At 38.8% G+C, this 27366-nt stretch overlaps 1 protein-coding gene across 1 annotated transcript; it reads left to right on the top strand.

Moving 5' to 3' along the window:
* The first annotated feature begins 145 nt into the window (after nucleotides 1-145).
* Nucleotides 146-26614, top strand: rpa1 (replication protein A1). The gene is made up of 17 exons (XM_079481943.1): nucleotides 146-363; nucleotides 744-791; nucleotides 1160-1238; nucleotides 1517-1625; nucleotides 1792-1880; nucleotides 2297-2365; nucleotides 4046-4163; nucleotides 4244-4346; nucleotides 4421-4489; nucleotides 4755-4947; nucleotides 5482-5618; nucleotides 7122-7270; nucleotides 13440-13569; nucleotides 22118-22294; nucleotides 23602-23709; nucleotides 24020-24106; nucleotides 25960-26614. Exons 1-17 carry the CDS (start codon nucleotides 184-186, stop codon nucleotides 26062-26064), a joined length of 1950 nt encoding a protein of 649 aa, XP_079338069.1. The 5' UTR covers nucleotides 146-183; the 3' UTR covers nucleotides 26065-26614.
* The last annotated feature ends 752 nt before the right edge of the window (nucleotides 26615-27366 follow it).

Genomic DNA, 27366 nt, shown 5'->3' with positions numbered 1-27366 from the left:
ACAATTGATCAAATAAAAGTTAAACCGTTAAGTGTAAAAAAATATTTTCCCACATAAATTGAAACTTGCTTTTTAAATCAAGGGATCTGTGAGGGGCTTCAAAATGTTATATGTATGTTTGTAAACTGAAACAACAAACAGTTCAAGACAGCACATGGCGCCGTGTCTCGTATTTTGACATTGATGTTAGCGGAAACAGGAAACGCGTCACGGCGTGGCGCACTTTCGCGGGTTTGGCGAAAGTTGGCGCGAGGAGAGCTAGCGGTAAAGCAGACCGATGCGCTCTTGAACAATTTTAACTGTAACATTCTCGAAAATAACATAAAAGAAAACATGACTAAACTATCAGAGGGGGCAATAGAGGTAAGAATCACAACACGCTCTTTTATTGACGTTTACTCTGTTAGCTAACTTATTATTAACGTATTTTCATCCTCCAAGTTAGTTTCAAACGGGTTTAAATATGTTCATTGTATAATCGTTGATGTAACGTTGCGTTAAGTTAAAAGTTGTTAGGTTTCCTCCCGTGTGCTTGTTTTCACTGTATTCAGTTCCGTCAAACCTGGACTTGTCAACACAATAGGACACGCATGTAACGTTTGACAGTGCAATTGAAGATATAACTTAGCCTACGTTATCTTTGAACTCTTCTTTTATGTTGTCCGTGTATTCTGAAGCAATTTTGTTCATTTGATTATAAAATAAGGGCTTTCCGTTATGCATGATGTGTTCTTTGTTTTTAGTCCCTGACCAAAGGAACTGATGTGAGCAGCCCTGTACTTCAAGTGGTGGTAAATGTCCCCTTGTACATTTGTAATAATGGTCCAAACTCTTGGGTGCATGCTATGGCACAACAATATAAGTGTTGAATTACATTTATATATCATTATTATACATATTATGAGAGCTAGGATGAGAACAGAAGTCTATTCACATGTATTTGTATTGTGTCTTTGTTTAAAGGAGCTTTATAGGAAACCATAGTTCAATTGAGCACCCCATATATAGCTGCCTGCAACCCAACTTGAAATGGTGTTTTGTCTGTTGTTTTGTTAATGATTTGACTGTGGTTATCTTTTATGCACCTTTCTTTTACAATTTTTATATGCAAAACACACAGTGTGTTGTATGTCTGTAAAATGTAAAACGTTCTTTGCAGAATATTCGTAAACTTGATGGAGGCAATAACTTGTCCCGATTTCGTCTTATGATGAGTGATGGGCTTCACACAATGTCCTGTGAGTCTGAAATGAATTTTCAGTTTTAATACCATTGCTTATTTTCTTTAATTTCAACCTTTTTAATTTAAATGTCTACATGCAACAGTTTAGGATAATCTGTACTTTATGTGCACATCTGTGTTTGGATTAGAATATTGGGTTTTGCTTGTGAATAAAACGACGTTTCTTTGTACATTTTTATCTAGCAAATGCAAGCTACTGTGATGTACAGTATATTTCATGGAGGCTATTGACTTTCTCATATCTGATTTGTCTGGTTTTATTCCTACTTGCAGCATTCATGCTCTCCACACAGCTCAATCCCATGGCTGAACAGAATCAGTTGGCTCCTAATTGTGTCTGTTTGATCAAACGGCATGTCACCAATGTTCTTAAGGACGGACGGTATGTGTTCATCTCTGGGTTTAGGTTGTCTCTATATTTAATATATTTATAATATTATAGCAATTACATTACCTTTACTGTTGATTTTCGCACTTTTGTTTTGTGATTCTATATGGCTTTGCTTAGATGTGTAATATTCCGTGTTTGTTTCTGATGCTGTTCACAGGCGTGTAGTGGTTATTCTAGACTTGGAGGTGGTCAAGACAGCTGAGCAAATGGGAGGAAAAATAGGAGACCCAAATCCTTATGTGGAGGGTGAGAGTGCATTTAAACAAACACAGTAAAACAGTTTAATGTTACTGCATTTCTTTGGCTTTGTACTCTTCACATTGATAAGAAAGTTGGGTCTAATCTAACACCCGGTCTACCCCAGTCGTGAGTGTCGCTACAAAGGAATTAAGAACAAACCATTGGTCTTGCTGCCTCCAATATGGACAAATTGTCAAATTAAATCTCTTATTAAAATGGGTTCTTTTGTCGCATCGTGCCAGTCACATGCATGGTAGAACAGGTGTAATATTTCATATTAAATAACACATTGAAAGCCTACATAACGGATGAGCATGTTATTGATTTGGAAAGACTCCTGTTAGTCACTTGTATTTAGATATTTAGTTTGCTTAATGTTTCTGAAATTTGTCTAAGTTTTGTAATTGTTCTCTGGTTTACAGGTCAGTCAAAGGCTCCACAAACTGCAGCTCCTGCGGTGCGACACTTGCAGCCTCAGAATGGAAGTGATGGTAAATTCATGGAAATCTTTGTTCAGTTGTCATTGTCTTGTTCACACCAAGAATGATAACTATAAATATAAAGTTCTAAAATCATTCTTAATTTAAGAGAATATCGGATTCTTTGCAATTATTATGAAAACAATATGGAAGAATGATATTGTTGGGAAAATTCACTCTGAAAGTATTCTAACTTCTACCGGTAAACCGTTGATAACTTAAAAGTCTTTAAAATTGAGTGAATAAAAGATATCAGAATAAGATCTTGTATGGAAAGGGTAAATGGCTGGATGACATTATTCCACTTATTGTTAGTACATTTTTAGACAAGTTAGTGATTTCAAAGTTTATTTCCTAATTTGTAAAAAACACAATCCTTCTAAGGCAAAAAGTTCGAACAATGACAACATACAATTTGATATATGGTCAAATGCACACAACAGTGTTCTTGCGTATTTTTCAAGTGGCCTGAGGGCATACAAACATGTTTGGTAAAAATGCGAGATGGTCCTCACTGCAGAACACAATATCCATGGGGCGAGGTTGGATCCAGATCCAATTCCTCCCATTCTAAAGTTGTAAACTGGTCGGCAATGTTTGCTCTAATCAATGTCATCGCTCAGTGCATTCAGTGAAATATTTCAGTGAAATATTTGTTAACCCAAACCTTACCCTAAACCTAATATAATACGTTATTAAAATACCCTAAATCTAATAAAATGTGTTAATAAGTAAAGTTTGTTTTCAGTAAGTTTGTTTTCTGTCAACTTAAGTTATTCTTTTATCACTCAATGCGGAAATGGTATAGCATCAACATGAGTATGACGCGTGTTGAGTAAGAAATCTGTCGACTAATCACAATGCAATGGGAGGAGACTAGATCTGCATCCAACCTGGCCCCTCTGGATGTAGCATTCTGCAGTGAGGAGCCACTGAAAAATGTGGCCGCTTGAAAATACATAGCACATGGGGTGTTTTTTTATATTTTTTTGTGCTTTGAAGCTTGAAAAGGGATCCACTCTTATTGTAAACAGATAACTGGAAACATTCTAGTTAAAAAAAAATGTTGAATGACAAAATTAAAGCAAAATGTAAATTTTTCAATTAACTCTGTCTACACCGGATGCGACAGGCACAGCGCAACACAACGAAAGACATTAGAAACCCAATATAATTGAAAATTTTGTCCACACTGGATGTGAACAAATAAAGTTTTCAAGTGTCAACTGCTGTGTATACAAGTGGTAACCATGGTAACAAATTTGAAAACGAATCACTGTCCAGCGGTTTCCAAAGCTAGCAAGCAACTGTTTGTTCAATGAAAGAACTACATTAGCTATTTGCAACATCTCTTGGAAATATTTGCAGGGTAAGAGTAAGTGGAAGCAGATGTTAAAATGGGAAACACGCTGCCTATAACTTTAAACCAGCTAGCAAACATTGATTGCTATACATCTGCACAAACAGCGAAGGTTGTTTTGATATCTATTTGATTGTATAATTTAAAATGCTATAACGAATGTGATGAATAGACAAAATGCAAGAGAACCTGATATTTGTGGTCTTTGTATTTACTATTGCTACTATTTGCTTGTGCTCAGATTTGCTTATTGATATATGAATCGAAAGGGATGCTTTTGGACTGTGTAGACAGGCATTGTAACTTATTTTCTCTCTGCTCTGCTTTGATAGGTTCAGGACACAGAGGCCCCGCTCCGAGCTTTGGCAAAAAGCCCATGGCTGCCCCCAACACTCCTGGTGGAAGTTCGAAAGTAGTGCCCATTGCTAGCCTCAACCCTTACCAGTCAAAGTCAGTCTAGAAATCTCATCAAACACTTGTTTCTTACTCACCCTTTTGATTGCTTAATTAAAGAGCATTTTCTTCTCCAGATGGACTATTAGAGCCCGTGTCACCAACAAGAGCAGCGTTCGCACATGGAGTAACTCCAGGGGTGATGGCAAGCTCTTTTCTATGGAACTTGTGGATGAGAGTGTAAGCGTTGAATGATAATTAATTTGTAATTGTATCAATGTACAGTGGGATGTAATGTATGTTTTTTGTTACAGGGAGAAATCAGAGCGACGGGATTTAATCAGGAAGTGGAGAAATTCTACTCACTCATTGAACAGGGAAAAGTAAGACATTGTTTTCTCTCTTTCTGCTGTGGAAGTAAGGTGCAAAATGAATCGAAGGAAAAAAGTTAATTAATTGTAAAAAGTGTATTCTGTTGTGTCAACGTTTAAAATTTATGATATAGGTTAATAAATCCTGTGTTAAAAAAAGTTTGTGGCTTGCAGACACCCAATACACAAAGTCAATCACAAATTGTAAAGGAACATTTTACTTTGCTTACTCAAGTCATCAGTCTCCTGATGTTTTAATCCCTTTTGCTGTCCTCAGGTCTACTATATTTCCAAAGGCACCCTGAAGATAGCCAACAAGCAGTTCTCGTCATTAAAGAATGACTACGAGATGACCCTCAACGGTGAGACGAGCATCATCCCTTGTGAGGACAGCGCAGATGTCCCCATGTTGCAGTGTGACTTTGTTTCCATCGCTGATCTGGAGTCCCGAGAGAAAGACAGCATCGTAGGTCAGTATCCCCCTGTGACTGCCATCATCAATAATCACCGTTTAAATAATTAACCGTGTATCGCGGAGGTGCAACAAATACGTCAAGGCCCAGGAGATTGTGGTAATTATAACATTAATGTTGAACACAACATTAATAACACCTATGACAGTAATGGCCTATTGCACAGATTGACTTTGTGTCCCAGTCGGAATTCAGGTGAACCATGGGAGAAAATTCTGTCACTTGTTGAATGAAAAGTCAATAATTATGGAAAAGGCAGTCGGAGCACTGTGAGGTGTGGCAGTCGCTTTTATTATGTGAGATTTGAGTCAGGTGCTGGCAGTGATTTGTGGCACATTCCTAATGGCAGCTAAATGATTCATAACAGCATCTGATAGGAGAGGATTAAGATGGCATGCTGCAGTGATGCATTTACGTGTGTTGTGGAATTACATTCTGGATAAGTGGCAGTTTCATCCCAAACCTATCTTTTGCTGAAAGATTGCAGAAGTAGCTTCATTGTAAACCTGTGCACTGTTTGTTTATTTACAGATGTGATCGGAGTGTGTAAATCTGTGGAGGATGTGACGCGCATCACGACCAAGAACAGTCGTGAGGTTTCCAAGAGGAACATCCAGCTGATGGACATGTCTGGCAGAGTCATACAGCTCACCATGTGGGGTAATGATGTACGTAAGAGACCAAATTTACCTCTCCTATTAATTTATATGCATTAACATAATTCAGTGCCTTGTATTCTGAATATTCTGCTGTTTATTATTTCATTTAAATGTATAATTTAAATTAACTGTTTAATATGCCACTTGCAATAAGAGCTCTAATGCATTTAATTTAAGTCTAATTGGCCAGATGTAGTTATGTTTTGGCTATATTACCTAGCCCAAGCCTGTAGAATCTGTGTGTGGACGACAGATGGCATTACTTAAGCGTTGTAATTTGAATTTATCTGCTTGGCACCCTCATCTAAACACTGACATCCTGCAATAAACACAGCTCTTCTACCATCTGATGAGCTCCAATCCTTGGAGAATGGGTTGTCTTCATTTGTTTCAATGTTGGCTTTTGTTTGTATGTCCATAGTTCTTATCAAGGAAGATCTGTAATAAAACAGCAACTGCAGTATGACATGGGACTGAACGAGTAATTGCATTTGCGATTAAATCGCGATGTGGTGAAACACAATTTTTCTAATCGCAAAGACTGCGTTTAATTATGGGAATGCAAAGTGTGATGCGACCCTGCTCGGCGCTGACCAATACCATCTCAAAAGCATTTGATTTCATTTTTCCCAAAGTGACTGCCTGCGAGGGAAGAGAGCGCGTTGCGACAGCTTCGCTCTCAATTTAACCGCGCTTTCTGCGCAACTGCATTTAAAGTAATGAATTTGTACATTGATGTGTTGTATAATGGCCTCAAGTTCGACAGGACGTGGCACTGTGAAACTTTAGTGTAAGAGCAACAGCATGTCAGTTGTGCGGGACTATTTTGCTGTTTTGTGTGGATGATGCTGCGCAGTGTCAGGTATTGTGTGTGCTTACATTAATGCTACCTCAAGGGGCAATATTACTAATTTCATGCAGCACTTACACAATAGTAAAAGACAATATATTAGATGATACATACATTAATACTTAATTATTGTAACATTCATAACCCAAAACCAGCGAACAAACAACACAGCTGAACTTTGCAAACATAGTGCTCTCTGTCCTGCACACAAGTGAAAGTGACTTGTGCGCATGCTCTTTCTCCCGCTATCCATGGTTGATGAGTGGCGCATATTTTTCTGGGAGAATTGTCCAATAAGGGACTAAGAAAAGTTGTTACGTAATTATTTTTCATGTTCTAAAAACACTTTCCGAAACCTGTACGAACACTGGGGGAGTGTATTGAGCACAGTAATAGTGCTCCCAACTTTTTTGACAAGTTGACCATGTTAGGCATGAGAAGACAGCAAGTATTTAGAATGCATGACACACCGTTGCACCACCCTTTTAAAATAATTGCAATTGGATTATTTGTCAAAATTGTTCAGCCCCTATGATGACATCAGGATTCTTTTACAATCACCCAACTTCGTGTCATACTAAAAATCATAGGGCACTCTTAGGATGAAAGGAAAAATATGTCTTCGAGCAAGTGCTTAACGCTGTTCTTCCCTCTCTCTTCAGGCAGAGACATTTGATGGCTCTGGTCAGCCCATCCTGGCCATTAAGGGGGCAAGATTGTCTGACTTCGGTGGGCGTTCCCTCTCCACTCAATTCAGCAGCACAGTTATGATCAACCCAGAGTTACCAGAGGCATACAAACTGCGAGGCTGGTTAGTTGTTTTCCCTCTCCCTCTTTTTATCTTTTGTTCTCAAATTGTACAATATAGTATAGGCAGCATGCCGGTGTAACTGGTGTTCAATGTAGACAAAACAAATCTAGTTCGATTTGGCCTTGTTTTTATTTCTCTGCTCGTGAGAATTGGGACAGAGAAGCAGAGACACTGAAATGCAAACTCCAGAGCTCCGAGAGACTGAGCATGTTCATGCCTTTGATATCAAGATTAACTCTGTCTGCATTACTCTGCTGGGCTTTGCATTCAGGCTGATATAGGAATACGAATGATGGCTAATCCTTGCTTGGATGTTCAGTTTCCTCTTGCTGCCTAGCGTGAATCAGGTCCTTTGAGAACCGGAGTGTTTATTCATGCAAGGAAGATGGGTGCTGAATGTCTTGTTGAGGGACAGTTTAGATATAAATGCTTATAGTGCACAGGTGGGCTGAGGCTGTGATGGATGCCTGTGTCTGAAGAGCGGTTTTCCTGATCCTCCATTTACATTGGAGCATTTATCAGATAATAAGAGTCCTCTATGACTAATTGTCCATGGCTGCTGATAGAATTGAAAAACAGCAGACAAATGCTTTTGTCAAGATATTTGTGGGTACTGCCAAATTATATTTAGATCTTCTGGGCAGGCCTGGTGCAGCTTTTGCATTATCGCGAGTGCCATGTATTGAAATAAAGTGCCTTTATGCATAATAAGGGTTACAGGTCATACTCTGCACTAACAGCTCACCTGTCCAGGGGCTTCCTGCATGTCACTCATCCTTTTTCTGACATGTTTTGGTCAATTTCTCCCCACGTTTAATTTATTTGCCTTGAAATAACACTATTGAGTATAAGATGAAAGCGCTTCATAACAGCACTGCAGAGCAGAATTTTACTTTGAGAGTTTAATTGCTTGTATGATAGTTTCACCAGCCTGTAGTCGACCAGTTTCAGAGGGTAATTATTTTGATGATCTAAAAGCTTTATCTGCATATTAAGGGCAGTGGAATGTGACTAATCACTGCTGTGTGATCGCCACCCCTCATCTACTCTCGAACTGCTGGCAATCCATCAGCCTCAGAATACCAACTTTATACATTTGGTTCCTTTGGATAACTTCATACTGATATATTTGTTATTTTGCAGAATGGGACATTTTTGTCCCTTTTATATGTGTGTGTAAAACATCACTTTAATCATGACTAACTGATACCAGTTTTTCAGTGTTTAATACTATTAAATAGGGATGCACGATAAATTATCGGCCACATCGGTCGACAAATGGTCATATTTAATGTTATCGGGTGAATATTCTAGGTGATAAATCTAAAATAATTTCCTCTGGTTAAACTTCTGCTGCACGCTGCTCACAATTAAAAAGTACAGTACATTATCTTTCTGTCGTGATCATTCACATCATACATTTTTGTGTAGCTACAGTATGTAGACAACGTATTTATAAATGTGAAAATGATAGGAATAAAAGCATATTGTTTGAACCGAACTGTTGTCTGAATGCTGTCTGTTTTGAGACCTATTAGACATGTGACAATAAAGAAAAATGTTCTGGGCTGCTCTGGAAGAACATCTTTAATTTTTTTATTAAATAACAAATATACCTGAAAAGGGTTTTAGGTTAAAGAACCGTTAACTTGGTACATGATTTTCAGGGGCAAAAAGAGGACTAATGGTAACCTTGTTTTCTGCAGTCAAATAAAGCAGTTGTCCAGTTTTTGGCTTTAGTTTCAGTCTCAGGGAATTTTATATTAATATTAAGATACTGTATATCGGTAATCTGCTTCCAATGACAGTCGTAGGTAAGTTTCCGGTCTCACGTTGGTACTCTTCTCACTAGGAGAGTCCAAAATAATGAGCTTTTATATCATGGACTGGTGCGCAGTACACAGCCTGTTGGCCAATCTTCTGGACCAGCAGACCACTGTGAATTCAATACATGTCCATTAATTAGCAGAGCTGCAGAAGTGAGGGAATTTTGACCCTGAAACCCAGAGGTGTTGATGAGGTCTGCAGCTGTTGGACTGCTGCCACTTGACATACTGTAGCACCCCTCGGCCACTAACTTCTGTCTCAGTTATAACTTTATTTTACAGCTTTTGTAGGTCTGCTGCCCATAGTTAATAATAAAGACAGCAGTACTGTTTAATTCAACCTAAAATGTACTACTACACTTTTACCGCCATCTTTTACTGAACTCTTACGGTTACTTGTCGTTTGCATTGTTCATGTTTTCAAAAAATATAGCATTCATGAAATAAATATAGCATTCTGTTTACTTCTGTACCCCGTCTTTATAAAGGTGATGCATTATACAATCCAGTTCAATCCTAATGAATTAATATCAAGGACCACCCTGCATGTCTTTTCTTTTATCTCTCTAAAAAAAGTCACTTGGATATAAATTAAGGTGTACGTCTTTGATCAATTAAGTTTTAGGCCCAGTGGGATTTAACCTTGAAGTCTAGTCCTTGTGGAACTGAGCATGTACTCCGCCATTTAATGTCAATCTCATTAATCATATTGATGGAGCATCCTCAGGTCTCACAAGCTCAGATTTGTCTGCACTGTTTATTGAAGTATCCCTTATTGTGTAAATCTGCATTTTCAGGCAACGTGTGCATGGGGGTGTCACATATTTGATATGTTTGTTTAATGAATTCTGTATGGAAGAATTGCATATAGTTGCTTGGGGGCCTCAATTCAAGTATGAGAGGTACTGTAATATCATTGGGCTTAAAGAATTGAATTCAAGTTGTGTACATTTCATTCAGATGTTAATTTATTTCTGGTCTTGCCCGTTTTTGTGATGATTAACTTTTGTTAACTGTCATGCACGGATCTGTGTGCATCATTGTTGACGATATAATCAAGTTTTCACACACATGTTTCTGGTTTCATCCCATCTTGTAAATTATATTACAAAATAGAACCTTGTTGGCAGTAGTTTAATATAATCGTCCAAGCTTAGTAATTGGGTGATATTTGGCCATCAGAGACTTTGCGCCCATAACCATATCTGATTTGATGATAAAGTGCTAGTTGCCTTTTCTTATCATGCTATAGGGCAATTTATAGTTGCATGATATAAAATGCACAAGTCAGTTAACATTTTTAAGCAAAATGTAATAATTTTATGTCAATTGACATGGTTGTTGGTAGATTTTATGACTGACATAATAAACAGCAATTCTGTTAACCTGCCAGAGGGGCAACTTTTTTGCTAATCATTGTTACATAACCTTTTATCATCTGATTTATCTGTATTTTTCAACTCTAATGATGCTAAATGAACCGAAAACATTTCTGTTATATAATGCAAGTCTTAATTGTGTCCAATAGATGGCATCAGAGATCAGGGCCACCGTTAGTAATTTTCTGCAGAATGGGCTTCATACTCCAACCGTCAGTCACGCCTCTCTTCGGTTCTTCTCACCCTGCTGCTCTCGCGCTACGTCTCGCACTCATTATCATTCTTTCTCGTTCGATGATGCACTCTTACTCATAGGTTGCCAATTACTCTTGACTGGCTCATTTTTACAGTCTTCACAGAGGCAATGGAAGCTCTCCTACCTTCACCCCACCTGTCAGAGCCTTTGAACCAGCATGCTGTATTAAGCTTACACACACTCGAGTCTATCTGTCGCTTGCACTTCTTGTATTTGCACTAGATTACTCCGTCAAACTCAATTTGAGATGAGGGTTAAACATTTGTGTCTTAGATTGAAAGAGTTTGGTTGTGAGCTTGGAACATTTGTCAACAACATTCTGGCAGCTACTGGACAGTTACCTTAAGGACATTTAGTTTTTTCACGGATAAAAGTGGCTTTCAAATGTTATCTGTGGTTGTATTGAACGTAGAAATGGCTCTTTTATAAGTTATGTCTCATTGATGCTAAATACAAATTGCATTTACATTTATGCATTTGGCATACACTTTTATCAAAGCGACTTTCATTGCATTGTACTATACATTTGTTTCTGACTATGTGCAATCCCCTTGTATCAAACCTATGACCTTGGCAATGCCATGCTCTAACCACAGAGCCACAGGAAAGCTTGTTGCATATCACATTACTAATATCAAAAGGGTTAAAAACATAATATATAAATATAGCTGCAAGCAGCGATTCCCGGGTTCGAGCAGTCTAAAGCGTCAAGATTGTTCAGAATGAAGAGAACTAGCGGCCAAAAGGCGCTGCCTTTAGTAGATGACCTCGGAGCTAGTTCTTGAGTTATGGCCATATTAATGTTAAAGGCTCCGCATATTTAGAACTTTTGGCGTGCGTCCCTTATCGACCTTGAAAGGAAATTTCAACTTTCTTTCGATAATTATTGACATTCACACTCCACAGAAGTCATCTGAATTGATTTGGTTCCAATTAATCGGAAAACCTAGGACGAGTTCGCGAAAGTAGGTGTTTGACATCATCAGCGATAACTCACAAATTATCGCAGTAATTATTTACATTCACACTCCACAGAATTCATCAGCGTTGGTTTGGTTCCGATTGGGCAAAAATCCAGGGACTAGTTAAATTTTTTAATTTTTGCATAAAATGCAAATTAGCGGAAAAATTTTCATACCGGAAATGAAATCGGAGATATGTTTTTTTAAGTTTTGAGCCAATGATTACTATGTCGCACATCCAAGTGATTTATATCAAACCGTTTAGGAGAAACGAGCGAAAACGCGCTTTTCATCGCTGTAGCGCCCCCTATGGTCCGACATGGCTGGCTCCGTGTATCTGAGTAGCGAGCAAGACTACTACCATCTGACCGAGTCTCAGCCTTATCGGCCTTACGGTTTGGGCTGTACGATCAGTTTTACGGCGGAAAAATAATAATAATAAAACCTACAAATACAATAGGTTTCTCGAACCCTAATAATAATGTAATATAATAATGTGATATAGTTTATATATAAAGTTATTGTTTAAGATAGGACTTACAGCTTGTTATAGCTAACACCAAGGTGAAAAATGACAAATTATGACATTCTGCCGTTATGCATTTTTGTGCATGTACTTAAACAAAGCCTGGCACATATTTTGTCTGTGTTTTTCACCTTTTGTGCTTCATGCCCTCCGACATGACGGTACGTTCAGCAGCCAGTCTAGATTGTTTTCTCTTGTTGTCTGCTCGGCTCAGTTCGGCCACAGTGCGCTGAGCTCCAGCATGTCACTCCATGCTTTTAAATCTCATGCCATTTCCAATTTGCTCCTCTGCTGTTCATACTGCCTTCGATGGCATTGGCCTTCATCCATATGTTAAGCCCAGTCAGCCATTTACATCAGCATTTGCTCATGTGTTGGATTAGTATAGTCCTTATTATATTAATGTGACTCATCTGCAAGAGTGACGATTTGTTTTTCTTTATTCCACCGTAGTGTCAATTACTCACAAAGACACATTCTTGGTTTTTGCGTCATGTGCCCGCTTTATATTTAAGCATCTTGGAAATGCTGTGGGGAATTTTTTTTTAGAAGTAGGCTGATCCTTTTTGAAAAGCACGACTAGCTCTATATTTAGGCAACTTTTTTGAAAGTACAGTGATAAAACAGAGGAGCTCAAAGGGGAGGGAAGAGGTAGAGGCACCACCAAATTAAACTAATTTTAACTGACACGACCAAAGCGATCAGGCTGTGCGCTTCTCTATAAATGTGGATATTTTTCAATTAGTCATGCCTTTCAGAACAAGCCCTGAACCCTTGTATTTATCCAGCCACGCCTTCCTACCCCTTCAGCTCCAAGCCCTACGATTGGTACATTTAGAACGCTGTATCGATTCTTCCGACACACTGCTTCAACCTGAGTGTGCTTTGTTTTTTTTTTTCGGTCTCTCCACCTCCCTTTTCCTCCCGGTGGTGAGTGAAAATGGGTTTATGATTTCACTGGTGCATCCCTGACCCCATCTCCCCTATCTGATGCTATACTGTTGATTCGTTTCACAAGTAGCCCAAGTGCCAGTTTTAGCCATTGCAAGAGCCACTGTTCAGATGTTGCTTCTCTGTGGATCAGATTTGAGATATTAGCTACTTATCTAGCCTGAACAAATGTTGCCTTTGTGTAAAAAATAGCAGATGCCTTAAGTATTTATTTATTTTTAATGATTGCCAGCTTGAAAGGCTAAGTGGAATTTGTTTGTTTATTTCAGGTATGATAAGGAAGGACATGCTATCGATGGTCAGTCTATGACTGAGATGAGAGGACCAGGGGGTGGTGGAAACACAAACTGGAAGACCCTGATGGAAGTCAAGAATGAACATTTGGGCCACGGAGACAAGGTATGATTCCCGTATAGAAAGAGTTGATAGATTTAAGCTTGCTTCTCATTTCACATGTATGCTGGATGTCAGAGAGAATCTAAAACACTGCTCCTGGAGAGCTATGGTCCTGCAGACTTCAGCTGAAATCTTCAGGACAGTAGCTCTCCAGGAACAGGGTTGGAGACCCTGGGTCTACTGGTATGTGATGGATTCTTTTGGTGGGATTTTATCTAGCGATAACTAAGCTAATAGAACACCATTAAGTTAAATTAGAAAAATAATAACGGAATCACAATACAACCAGGAGTTTTGTAATGGTTAACTTAATGTCGAGTTCATATTGCCCGATTTCCAGCGTCATTGCATCACTGTTGTTTTCACACTGCATGACTATCTGGGGTAACATTCAGTTGCTGCAGTATTCACATTGAACGATAGATCGGTGACAGGAGATTACACACTGTATGATTTTACAACAGGTCTGAATCGCCGACATCTGTCTGGTCCGCAAACAACGTTGCAAAACCATACGCACGCGAGAAGTGATGCGCGATAGCAGTGTTCTTGCACGACATGGGAGGGTTTTGACTAGAAATGATGTGGCTACCTCCACTGGGCATGCGCACTTCAATACTGCATCATTTTTGTTAGGCTAAAAACAGTCGATTAATATTTTTTTATTATTGTAAGGTTTAGGGTTGGTGTAGGCGTTAGCAAATGTAATGTAATTATATGGCAAGTTTTTGCACCACTACTTGACATGGAGGAGGTATTGGAAGCCTCTGTAATGCTAAATATGTTTACAAATGAGAAAGTTGATTGTATTGGTACAAGCAGAGCTTTTAGCCAGTGGGGAGTCAAAAGAGTTTTAATCATTTACTAACCCGGTGCCGCAAAGCAAACGTTGTATTCGGAAATGCCTTTCTGCCTTGGAATGCATCCTCCAAAGGCAGCACTAGCTGTCAGACGCAGTCTTTGTGTGACTGTCAGGACATGCCTCGGTCTCCGTAGCGATGTGATATGTCATATTCACGTAGCAGCAGTGATGAGAGAACTTACATCGCTTCGAACATATTTGCATCTATATAAATCCATATGAAGGTTGATTTCTCTGAACTGTTTAGAAGTAAGTTCGAAGCGATGCAAATGGCACCTTGTATGCCGATGCAAAAAGATGAATCTTCCCATCCATATTAACAGGTTGAGTGCAAAAGCAGGTAGAGATTCAAAGCCGAGGCTATTTTTGCATGGGCTCAGCAAAAAGTAATCCGGAAGTGCACTGCAAATCTGCTTCTCAATGAATCTTTTGCAATTTTTGCTTGTATAAAGCAACATGAAATAATGCTGCAACTAGTTTATTGTTTAATCCCATTAAAAAAAAGAAACTCGTAGAGAGTAATTTGGGTACATGGTTGCTACACCTCTCTGTGCTCATTAATCATACTGCACTTCCCATCTTTCCAAGGTGTGTGCTTAAGCATTACTTTCATTCAGCACAAAGATGAAGCAGAGAGATTAGCAGGACTCCATTTACTGAGGCCAATAATTAAAAGATTATACTATAGATTGTACTATAAAGTGCATAATTAATCTGCCCTTGTCCTGACATCATGTTCTGTACCTCTGTCATACATGGGGAAGCGTTTTCTATTGAAAAAGCCACACAGACAAGGATTTTATAAACCTCATGTTTGATGGTGTTGTATCTGCGTTTGATAGGGATTGGCACAAGTACTCGGACGTGACGATCGGTGATGAAAACGGTGATCGTTTGGGTCTATAAATACATTTTAAAATACAATTATTTTCATTTTTATTGATTATGCAGGCATTTTGGGTGTTACCCAGAGATTTGATGGGTTGCACTGCGAGGGTTTGTAGCCCAGAGTCAAGTCCGGAGCACAGAAGGGTATATTGAAAGCACACAGCAATGCCTTGTTTCACTTTGAAAATACAGCGTTTTAATTCCATACCTATGGAAGTTGAGCTCGCGTGGTGCTTGCGGAGCAAAGCAAACATTCCTCTGCTCTGCGAGGACCATGTGCGCTCAAGTTCATAAGAATGGATTAAATGTGCTTGCCCTGCTTTGCACCAGTATATTTGGACACAGAATGTCAGGTGAAACCACGAACAAAAGATACTTTACTGTCAGACACTGACAGATAGAAATGCGACAGGGCAGAGATGATGCTTCACCTCACGCTGATATTTTTTAAAAATGTTTACTATATTAAAAAAATATTGATAGTCAATTTTCTATAATCTAACAGTGTTGATTTAAATATTTACTCAATATTGTCATAGTTTTATCAGCATATATATTCGTATCGGTACTCGAAATGAAAAATGCCCATCCCTAGCGTAAGATGATAGTTCCCTGTATTTGGGCAACTGCTGTGTTTTCAGGGGTCACATTTTTTCATAGCTGAGAACAAGAGTTTAGCATGACAGACTGTTTTTATTTATGCGCGAGGGATGGGAAATGGGCATTTGTGTTCGGATGGCAATATTAAAGATGCGATGTCTAGAGAAGAGTGAAAAATTATGAGCTTATCAGGTGCAGCAGAATGATGAAGAGTAAGCGCAGAACGAAGCCTCACAATATCACAAAGAGATTTGAAAATAGCTCTCCCATATTTTATTCTAAGTTAGACATCAATTATTAATGCAGAAAGAAAACCGGACTGTTTTCTCAGCGTTATTAATCTCTCAAGTATGTTTGCAAGAAGACATGATTTAGCACAGAGACGTGCATGAAACTGATGTTGAATGTTGAATCATCACTCAGAAGGTATGTTGGCCACGTATAATGACTGATGCATGTATTCATCTGTTATTGTGTGGATGCTAACACCAACAACAACTGATCCATGCCATAGTATCAGAATAAGCATGTAAAATGACAGGTAGCTTTAAATTGAGCTACTGGTAAATGCATGGGACTTCTAGGTCCTGGTGATGTATTGTTATGTAATCTCTGAGCGTTCCCAACCCCAAACTCTGTTCTGGTTCCTGTGGTTTTGAGTGTTTAAAATTGATAATTTTATATTCACACTAGGGGCCGGGTATTAGGGAAGGCTCTGCACTAAAGGCCCACTGGCCCCGACATCTCTGTGATGAGAAGCACTCGTGCTGTCACCCGGGTCTCATCCCGTCAGATCGGTTGGGATACGAGATGAAGCCGCTAAAAGCACACAGCCCAATGCCTGTAATTAACTGCGCTCCTCTCAAAAAAGTTTGGCCCAGTTTCCTGTCCCACTGTGCCATAATAGCATAATGAAATGAAGCACTCTTACATCATTTCCTGCTACCCTATGCTGTGTTAGAATAAGTACAGTTGTCAAACCTAATGACAGGCAATAGGAAACGAAAAATCTGTTCTACACCCTCTGTCAGGACCCATTCATCTTTGAAGCGAATGTGACAATAATTGCATAGGTATTTACAGGATTAATTATTGTATTTCAGAGAAGCGAGAAACGTTGAGGGATTTTGTCGCTAAGTGAAATGACAGTAATTCACAGGGATATTTCACTTATTCAATAGCTCGCCTTTTTTTTATTCTGCTTTATGCCATTGTCGTTCACAGTTCCCCAGAGGTTTTTTATTTATTTGATGTAACAGGGAATAGCAATTCCACCAGAGTTAAAGGGGTCATATGACTAGGCTAAAATTAGTATTATCATTTGTTTTAGATGTAATGGAATTTGTATATATACGATTTAAGGTTAAAAAAGCTGTATTTTACACATACCATGCATGTTTGTATTTCCTCTTTGCCCCACCTCTCTGAAACGTAATTGTTTTTACAAAAGTCATCGCTCTGAAAAGCAAGGTGTGCTATGATTGGCCAGGTAACCAGTGCGTTGTGATTGGTCGAATACTGCAAGCGTGTGACGGAAATGTTCCATATTTGGAACATCAGGTTCCAAAGCAATTGTACTGACATGTGCGCCCACCTTACTTGTGTAAACATTTGTGCGGTCTTTGTCAAATCATACCACAAACTGATGTAGATTTGTTGGGTTGTGGTTACGAGGCGTTTCAGGCAGGTCTGGGTGAGCATTTGCTTTTAGATAGAAAGCATCTTGTGTTTCAATACTTGAATTCTTGCAATTTTACGTGTCTAATACATGCATTAGCAACTTAAAACACACCAAAGACACAGAAAAACACGTATTCACGCCATATTAATCTTTTTTATTGGGGTCGAATTCTCAAAGTGAAACAACTGAGTGGTCCGAAATAAACCTGTTAGGAGAGAAATCAATTAAAGTAGTAACAAGTTTTTACCATTTATTTTTGTTTTCGCAGCTCATTTCCTTAGAAAAAATGTGGGGTTAACTGTGTGTTCACATCAACCGCGAATGAAGCGTTAAGCCTGAGTGATTTACATGTTAAGTCAATGCAAAGACGCGATAGACGCACTCGCGGTGCCGAGTTAACCAATCAGGAGCCTGCTCTAGTAATGACGTGATTATGACATAGCGAGCGGAGGCAGAAATCTGAAACAACAATGAAGGACTGCGCCTCCAAAGGATCTGATGTCTATCTTCAGCCTTCCATAGCACATAATGAGCAGGTACCCTCTCAACAAAATCCATGTCCGCCATTTTGCAATTAGACGGGAGCTGCCTGGCAGAAGCCCCTCCCATGACGTGAATTTCTCACGCGATTGAAGCAAATTTCTCGTGTGCATGAAGCGAGTAAAATCCAACTAGCGTCCAACTACTCGTGAATAGTGCGTTTTATTCGCGCAATTATCGCTTGGTGTGAACTAGAGGTCTGCGCGGGACAGTTTTTTTCGTCCCGCTCCCGCCCGCTCCCGCAAGGTTATATTCCGCATCCGCCCGCTCCCGCCATGTATTTACTCTTTGTTTACCCGCTGTCCGCTTAGAATACATTTCTTCCCGATCCGACCGTTCCCGCTAAATTTAAATATCTTTTCCACAATATCACATTTAAAGTTCCACTACTGAAAGAGAGAGATAACAAATAAAACTGTAGGTTGTACAAAATATATTTATTTGTATTAATCTTGTCAAGATGCTTTTAACATTTAGCCGTCAACACAAAGAACACGTGTTGCAGAAAAAAATGTTTGTTAATAATTTGTTCTTTTTATTCAAAATATAAATGTAATATGTTTGTCAACACAGCAAGAGAAGCAGGAAAAAACAGACATCTGTCATTTAAAATTAGAAACAAAAGGACAAAACTGTTGGCTAACCATTGCCAAATTAAATCACCTTTTAACCTAACAATTTAACAAAAAAATCCCCGCCGTCGACTTCAACGTCTCTCCTACAAAAGAAAATAAAGCCTGTATAAATACAGCAACAATAACTGATAATAAATTAAATAACATCTAAAAAACTGTAAGCCTTTAACGAAATGAACGAAAACAGTTTACTTACTTGCAAAATCATATTTTTCTAAATTATTTAAAATATCCATGCAGGAAAAGAATGTCACTGACTGACTGCGGCTTCAGCAACGAACGTCTCTCCTCCAAAATCCGGCCACAAATGCTGAATGCTCTCTAGGAAGGTGCACTCGTGGCCGGGATGCGGAGGACATATCTTGCAAGCTTGCTCAGAGCAGGGAACTGGAAACGATGTGAATTCCACCATTGCAAAACTTGTTGACTTGATAGTTCAAGACAAGGACAGCGCATCCGCACTTTGCTCTGCCATCTTTATTCGGTACAGCCCGCTCTGAGGAGCGTTATGCAAATGCTGCGTGCACGGACCTTGCAAAAAATGCATTACGTACGCACGCACGGGTCCATGTTTGCAGCGCATGCACAATAGTCCTAAGTGCAGACTGTAGGCCCTATTTGTGGTTGATAAGAATGAGTGCAGACATGTAGTTCTGAAAGGACGACGGGAACGGGATGTTTTTAGACCGCCCGCTCCCGATCAAATTACACCAAAGTTCCGTACCGCTACCGCATTTAATTCGGCAATGTATCCCGCGTCGCAAGAACTGTGGTCGGGTCCCGCGGTTCCCGCGGGAGAGCCGCGGGAATGCAGACCTCTAGTGTGAACACACAGTAAGACTTTGCCAGAGACACCGTATATTTACGGTCTAAAGATAGATGAAATCATGACTGGCAGGATTCTCAGTCCCGGAAAAGGCAGGGTGCTCGATTTCTTTAGCATTTCATAAATGACAACATTTTTCAGCATAAATGTGAATCACGACCTCATTTACGAAGGTAGAGTTTCTTAAATGACCAGTGTGTAATTTTTGGCATGATCTATTGATATAAATGCAATATAAAATACATAGGTATGCCTTCAAAGGTGTATAAAGAGCATATGCAATAAAGCGTTATGTTTTTATTACCTTAGAATGAGCTATTTCTATCTACATACACAGCGGGTCCTCTTGCATGTAATTTGCTATGTTCTGTCAGCTGTCGCTGTGGTTCGGAAGGGTTGCAATTTCACAACCTTGCCGCTAGATTTCACTGACTGGACCTTTAAGCCCGTTGTAGGTCATCTCAAAGACCAATCTCATATGGGTACGCTCATGAGCGCTGTCCGCAAAGTAAACATCGATGGCTTGTGTGTGTAGGAGAAGCTCAGTTTAATGTCTTTTCCTAGAGTGCTTGTGAAGAGTAGCTGTCAGAACAGTGTCATGCTCATGTCCAGTCACTGACCCTTTTTCCACCCTGTAATCTGTCGTCTTCGGTGTCTCTCTCTCTCTTCTGTCTTTCTGTGATGTGTGTACAACAGTAAGGTGCCCTTTACTGACTCTTTAAAACTTTTACTTTCTCAATTTATCTCTGAACCGAAAACGCAAAATGTTCTGCTCATTTTAAAGCGTGTTTTTACATGCAGGATTTCTTTTTGGAACTTTCCATGAATGGGGTGCAGACTAAATATATTAGGGTTTTATCTTTATTTTTTGCAACCCTGTTATTGAATGTAGGACAGATTATATAGCGTTTTTGGCATAATAGTTTTTTTAATTTAACATGAGAGGAAGTTAAGAAATAGTGTTTTGTGCAAAGTAACAGAATTAGTGGTTTAATCTTAGGCGGTGTTTATACTACTGCGTTCTCATTTAGGAACGCATACTTTGTGCTACGTTTACGCCTGGCGTCTACACTACTCCTGAGTTTTCGACCCCCTAAATCTGAGACTGTTGTAAACCCCCTTTTTAGTCTGAAAACTCTGGGTTTGCATTTCAGCGTAAACGGAGGGAAACGTAGACTTGAGAATACACCGGCGTTTCCGCCAACATTCGTTCACTGATTGGGTCGTCTGTATCATTGCATATGCTTCCCTGATTCGTTAATCTCTGGTCAAATGAGCCTTTACGCTCCCTGAATGCGACCAGGCTTGTTTGGCTTTAAGCTGCGCTGCACGCACGGATCGATACAGTGACATTACAGCAACACGACAGAGGATAGAGAGCTGTATGCTTTTAAATATCTCTCTCAGTAACTCTCTGCAATGTCATCAGTCGATCGGTCTGCGTGGTGCCGGGTGAAATCAAACAAGCCTAAAAACATATATTATGTCATCTAACGTTATCCACAAAGACGTCCTTGCTTTTCCTAGCCATCATGTTTATTTTGTACTTGTCGGTCTGTGACCAGTAACCAACTGTGACTAGTAACCAACTGTCATCAAAAACTAACGTATGCCCAACGTGTCTGAATGGTAATGTGACATGCGTTTTCGGGAGTGTAGCGTAAATGCAGATTTTCTTTTTCTAAAACGCATGTGTAACGGCAGTATAAACCATGAGGGTTTTTGTAAATAAACGGGTTAATGTAAATACCACCTTAATGCTTTTCATTGTATTTCATACTAATAATACTAATAATAATTTTATTTAAGATAGTAATTTTACATAACAAAACATGGGAAACCTTGGGATTTGTTTATTTAGTTCTAATCTAAATCATGAGGCACCAATTCTACCGAATTCATTAAAAGTGCCAACTAAAATAGTTCATAATATGTTAGCATTTTCCTTTCGTTTGCAGCTTCAGTTGGTGTGGGTTTCTGTCCTATTGTGTCTTCTGCATACATTTAGCTCAGGCCCTTTGACCTCCCCTCCAGGTGCTTCACGGCTGCTGTTTCCCTTCAGCTTCCAGCCCTGCTCTGAAGTCCTTTGTTTATGCATGTTCTCTACTTTGCATATCCCACTTTAAAAGGAATATGGGCAGTTTTCTTCTGCATTTCATTTTTGGCCCAATTCGGAATCAGACTGTACTTCTATTTTTATTTTTATTTGTTCAAGTTCTATGTATCATATTATGTAAGGTTTGTATATTATGTAAACTTTATAAAAGAGAAGGTGCATTCAGCCTTTACATTTATTCTGTATGTGCATTCCTTGGGAATCAGACCTGTGACCTTGGTGTTTCTAGCGTGCAAAAAAGCTTTATAGAACAGCTAAAGCTAATTTTAGATTATTTTAATGGATCACATTTTGTTCTACAAGCTCTTTCAATTTTCATGAGGTGTTTTTAAAATGCTTTAGATTTAATGCTGTAAATTAAATGTGTTTCCTGGTTATTTATTCATCTGTCCTCTGTTGTCAGGCTGATTATTTCTCCTGCGTGAGCACCATAGTCTACATTCGTAAAGAGAACTGCTTGTATCAGGCCTGCCCCAGTAAAGATTGCAACAAGAAGGTGGTGGACCAGCAGAATGGAATGTACCGCTGTGAGAAATGTGACAAAGAATTCCCTGACTTCAAATATCGCCTCATGCTCTCGGTAAGATTCTCTGTCTTGTATGTTAGGCCTCTTCTGAAATATAAAGTCCGTATTCATTGGCTGTCTTCTGCCGTTTGAATGTCTATACTTTTTGAGCCACTCGCATCACCAAATAAAATAAAAAATACGATTGTTTGTTATCAATGCTTCTCATTGTAAACTCTTAAGTACCTGCCGGCGGGTCCAAAATGACATCACAAAGATATTTCTTTAATGTTTACATGCATTTCTTTAACCCGAACTATCATATGTGGTATCATTTGAAAGCTTGGAGTCTCTAGTGTCTGGAAAAGTGCACCATTTTGACATTTATCATACATAAAATAACTAGGCGGAAATTCATCATATCCCAATGTCATAGCCCTTTTTCATAACGCTCAAATGTGTCCAACATATTCAGGTTATATATCAAATGAAAGCTCTTTTCTACAAAATAATGATCTCCAGTTGGATAAGTCCAATTATGATGTATGAAATGTATATGTGTAAACAAACTACACATCCTTCTAATAACTGCAGCCCATCATTACACTGAACCACAAAGGCTACATAATCTTTTTCCTCAGGTTATTTTCTACAAAGTTTTGATGTCACATTCCAGGAAACCCCTCCAAATTTTATATTTTCACCAGTGTATGTGTATATGGTGTGCATTTAAATTTGGGTATGCCAAATTCAGGCGGAAATCCAAAAGGAGCAGGAGAAATTATTTGAAGTTGTGCTTTGTTGTCAATAAATATCTGTAATTTCCTTCTGATAGCAAAATCGTAATTTCTGAAACTAATGACTGAAATATTTGGTCTGTTGCTGTTCGTTTTCTCTGAAATTCATTGCTCATTTAAGGCCACATGATTTCTGTTTGCTGTTAATCGGCTCAGTCTGTGTTTGTAAATTGCTGTTTTTGTATTTAAAGCTGCCTGTCCTTTTCTATGGGGCTGGAATGGACAAATTAAGCTTTATTTCCTCCCTCCTTCTGGTCGGCAGCTAAAAAGGATTTAAAAATAGCAGCTTTACAATATTATAGCTCATTTAGACATCACGCCTCAGCATCCAGACGTGTTGAAATAAGCCGATTTCTCTTTTGTTTCCCCTCCCGTCTGCCCTCGGTGCATTGCTGTCCTACAGTGCATGTTTGGTCTCAGATGTTCATGACCTGGCTCACTTTTCCAATTCGCACCGCCAAAACGGCTATTCAGCTTGGCCTATATTAATTGGAAGGGTCTTATAATGAATCATCAGGCACGAAGTGTGAATGAAGCATTTTTGTTGTTTGTGTTATTGCTAATAGCCTCCTCATTCTCTGCCAGGCCAATATTGCTGATTTTGGCGACAACCAATGGGTGATGTGCTTTCAGGACAGCGCTGAAACCATTCTAGGCCAAAACGCTGCTTATCTCGGCCAACTCAAGGACTCTGTAAGTTTTAATCTTGCTCTCATTCTTTTTTCTACACTTTCCCTCCATGCGATACATGAAAGCGTGGCCTCGAGGGTTGGCCGGTGTAGTACAAAGACACTTTCAGAAGCAGCACATTGTGTCTGAATTTGGAATCTTCGTTTTTATGACAAAGGCTTTCAAACCCAAGGATTTTCAAACAAGGTTTTCCTCTGAATGGTTGATCCAGTCTCTAGTGGAACGCTCTGTGAGACAAACATAATGTCCATTTACATGACATTGTTTTGAACCTTGTAATAATTCTGTCTCGCTCCATTGTCTTTGCTTGCAGAATGAGGCAGCGTTTGATGAGGTCTTCCAACATGCAAACTTTAATACTTTTCTCTTCCGGAACAGAGTCAAACTGGAGACCTACAATGTAAGTTAATATTTTGTATTAACTTCTGTTATATTGTACAATTAAAAATGTTTTCGGCTCCAGCGCTCCCAAGCAGCTTTCAGTTGGGAAGACTGATGTGTTTGTCAAACACTTTTCTTGTTAATTTGCAAAACGAAAATGCTTGCTTAAATGCATACACAAAAAAGAGAGAAGGAAAACACCTTTTTTGAACACTAAACTGAATCAACTTTTTTTTAGTTAAACAAAGCGTACATGGTGCCCTGTGTTGTGCACATTTTTATGTGATTGAGATTTATGGAAATTGATGCACTGTCTGCTTATTACGGTTGCTGGTTATGAAAATGGGTCCGTACCTCGTTCCTCTGCCACATAACGTGAGAAACACAGACTCACATTATCCATGAATGTCACATTATTGAGGATGTTTGTGTTGCGGGTTTCTGAGATTCTAACGTCAGAAATATTTTTCTCAAACACACCTTCTCACAAACCCAAGAAGACCCAGTGCTACTTTCCTCTCTCATGTTGCTTCGGCACCTAATTATTAGAGTTCACATTCATATGTTACTTATCAAAATTCAAATGAACTTAAATTTGACTTCGTTCCATATTAGCCTACATATAATTTGATAGCCTTAGATTGGCTAGCTTATTTCTGTAATGGGGTTAGCCGTATAGCAGAGCTGCAGTCAGTCTGTGTAATGCAATTTATTATTCTGCAGGGAAATTATGATTAATCTGAAATGCTGTATCAATATCTGTTATTCCCAGCCATGGCACTGCTGGAGATTGTTATATTACATGTACAGATAATGGAATGAGAATATAAGAGTCACAGTCAGAATTCTTGACGGTCCAATCAGATGTTTTCTAGTATGATTGAAAGTGTGATGTATCATAAATCGGCTAGTGTCTGATTGGATGTATTGTTGGTGAGGTCAACATGAAAATGACATTTTGAATGCTTGTCAAGATTTGCTGCTGTAGAGTTTGTGAATGACGCACCACATTGCTAGCTCAGGTTTTAAGAATATTTGTTCTTGAAGAACAGCACAATCTTCTGAATCCTGTGCATACAGTTTTAGTTTCATGTTTTTTGTGTGAGAGAGAAAGAGATCTCATTAAAGCTTATTAATGTTCTATATATATATATATTTAAGCCAGCAGTTTGTCTGTCAGTGGGAGTCAATAATTTTCACTTTGTCTCTGAGGGAGTATCGCATTTAAACACGTTTATCTTCCTTTAAACACACATTTTCAGCTTAAATAGGTTTGTTACCAAGCTAAACTATAGGTTAAATTTATGGACTTAGAAGTTTCGCAGGTTTTATTAGAACAGTGGTTCTCAAGTCTGGCCTGTGAGATCCATTTTCTTGCTCTGATAAAACACACCTGAACAAGCTAATCAGCATCTTTAGGGAACAGATGCATTCAACTTAATGCAGTGCTGCGCAAATCTATCGGCATATGTCATAAAAGTACTGCAAGAGCGTTTCAAGTGCCGACTGCTCTGTAATTTGCGCAGCCCCACTGCAGTTGAACGGGTCTGTTCTTAAGATGCCGATTAGCTTGTTCAGTTGCGTTTTATCAGAGTTGGAGCTAAAACCGACAGGAATATGGATCTTGTGTCGGACTTGAGAACCCCCGTATTAGAAAATATATGATATGGGTTTATTATACGTATCTGCCCCTTATACGTTAACCCCTGCCTTTGTTTTCTTTATGGCATCTTAGTGTGCTTGCGATCGATTTATGCTGAAAAATAGCAACTGTTTATAATCAAGCAGAAGACACTTGCTTTCTTAAGTCCACAGAAGTGCATTTGGGTGGAGATGAGTTCAGGGTTTATCATTTCGGTTTTGTCTCCATAGGATGAATCTCGCATTAAAGTAACTGTGGTGGAGGCAAAGCCAGTGGACCACAGAGAATACAGCAAGAGGTTGATCATCAACATAAGGAAGGCAGCCGCACAGTAGAATAAACTGCTGCAGTCACGAGGAACAAAACCTCTACCATTGTGGCACTTTTTGTTCGTTTAAATATCATGTACATACTAATTGTACTGCCCCTTTAAATTTAGTTTTTTGTTTTTCTTGATGGTCTCTGTGACTTCCCCCCCATGTGTATTATCTTGCCCATTTATATGTAGTTTTATGATTTCAAAAAATACTTCAGAATTAATATAGCTCATGCTGCTTCCCCTGGTGTTGGCACTGATTGGAAAGAGCAATATTAAAGTATTGTTACGAAATTGCTGACATATTTTGTGAAAAAGTGAAGGAGGGATTTTAGAGAGTGTTTAGAGAACTGCATATCATTGTACACTCACACAGTTTATCTTATGTTCTTAGCTTTGCTAGAATTGTAAGAATGCCTTAAATGGACCTGCAAAACCTTGATAAGCTCATTCACACTTTCACTTGAGCCAAAAGTACATTCCACAAACACACACCGTATTTATAGACATGTACACTGTATTTCTCTACTGTTTCTGTTGGGCAAAGTAATAAAGCTGTTTGTGTACTGAAGTCTGTTTGTGTGGCTTTTTTCCACCATGTTTTTTAATTGAATATGCTATAGTGGGAGCCTAAAGCTAACAAAAATGTTTTTACTGCACGTGTACTAATGCAAGTATTAACATAAGTGTCATATCACTTGTGGCCCATCTCAAATAGCAAGTGAGTCTAGAAAATTAAGGAATTATTTGCTTCGAAAACGTTCAATTTAGTTTCAGATAGCTTGAGGACGGAATTGAAACGAAATGTAATTCATTTATAGCAATGTTGAACGGCTGTTATGGTGTAGTGTACTTAAATGAAATTGTCATTAGGTGAATTTTGCAACCAGATGTTCTAGTTGTTCCAAAACATGATGCAACAGCCAAATTAAGCCGAGTACAATTGATCAATAATTGTAAAGCTCTAAAAAACAAATGTATTATCTCTACAATGCTACATAAAGGGTAAATGTTCTTTAGTGGAGATTGTTAAGGTAAACATTAAATATCGTTATTAGAGGTGCCACAACAGTATTGACAATAATAATATTAAAAACCATGATTGACCATGTCATGTTAATCCCACACATATCGTAATATTGTAAATAATTCAGCAGTTTTGTGTCAACGCACGCAATGGTTACAAACTCTCTGCCTTCCTATACTACACTTGTTTTTTGAGTGTGTGTCTATGATACTAAAAGATGAATTTGGTTGCGTCATGCTTTTTTCTTTAGCAGTGAAGAAATGAACCCATTTACGTACCGGCTGTCATGGATCG

The sequence above is a fragment of the Barbatula barbatula genome (genome assembly GCF_947034865.1).
Source record: "Barbatula barbatula genome assembly, chromosome: 19".
NCBI classification, from domain to species: Eukaryota; Metazoa; Chordata; class Actinopteri; order Cypriniformes; family Nemacheilidae; genus Barbatula; species Barbatula barbatula.
This window is presented reverse-complemented; position numbering and strand designations above follow the sequence as displayed.

Excerpts from the sequence above, each read along its gene's own strand:
- rpa1 (XM_079481943.1), top strand. The coding sequence starts at position 184 with ATGTTAGCGGAAACAGGAAACGCGTCACGGCGTGGCGCACTTTCGCGG. Across the intron at positions 5,619-7,121 it reads TCACCATGTGGGGTAATGAT|GCAGAGACATTTGATGGCTC; the intron begins GTACGTAAGAGA and ends CTCTCTCTTCAG. Across the intron at positions 22,295-23,601 it reads AATATCGCCTCATGCTCTCG|GCCAATATTGCTGATTTTGG; the intron begins GTAAGATTCTCT and ends ATTCTCTGCCAG.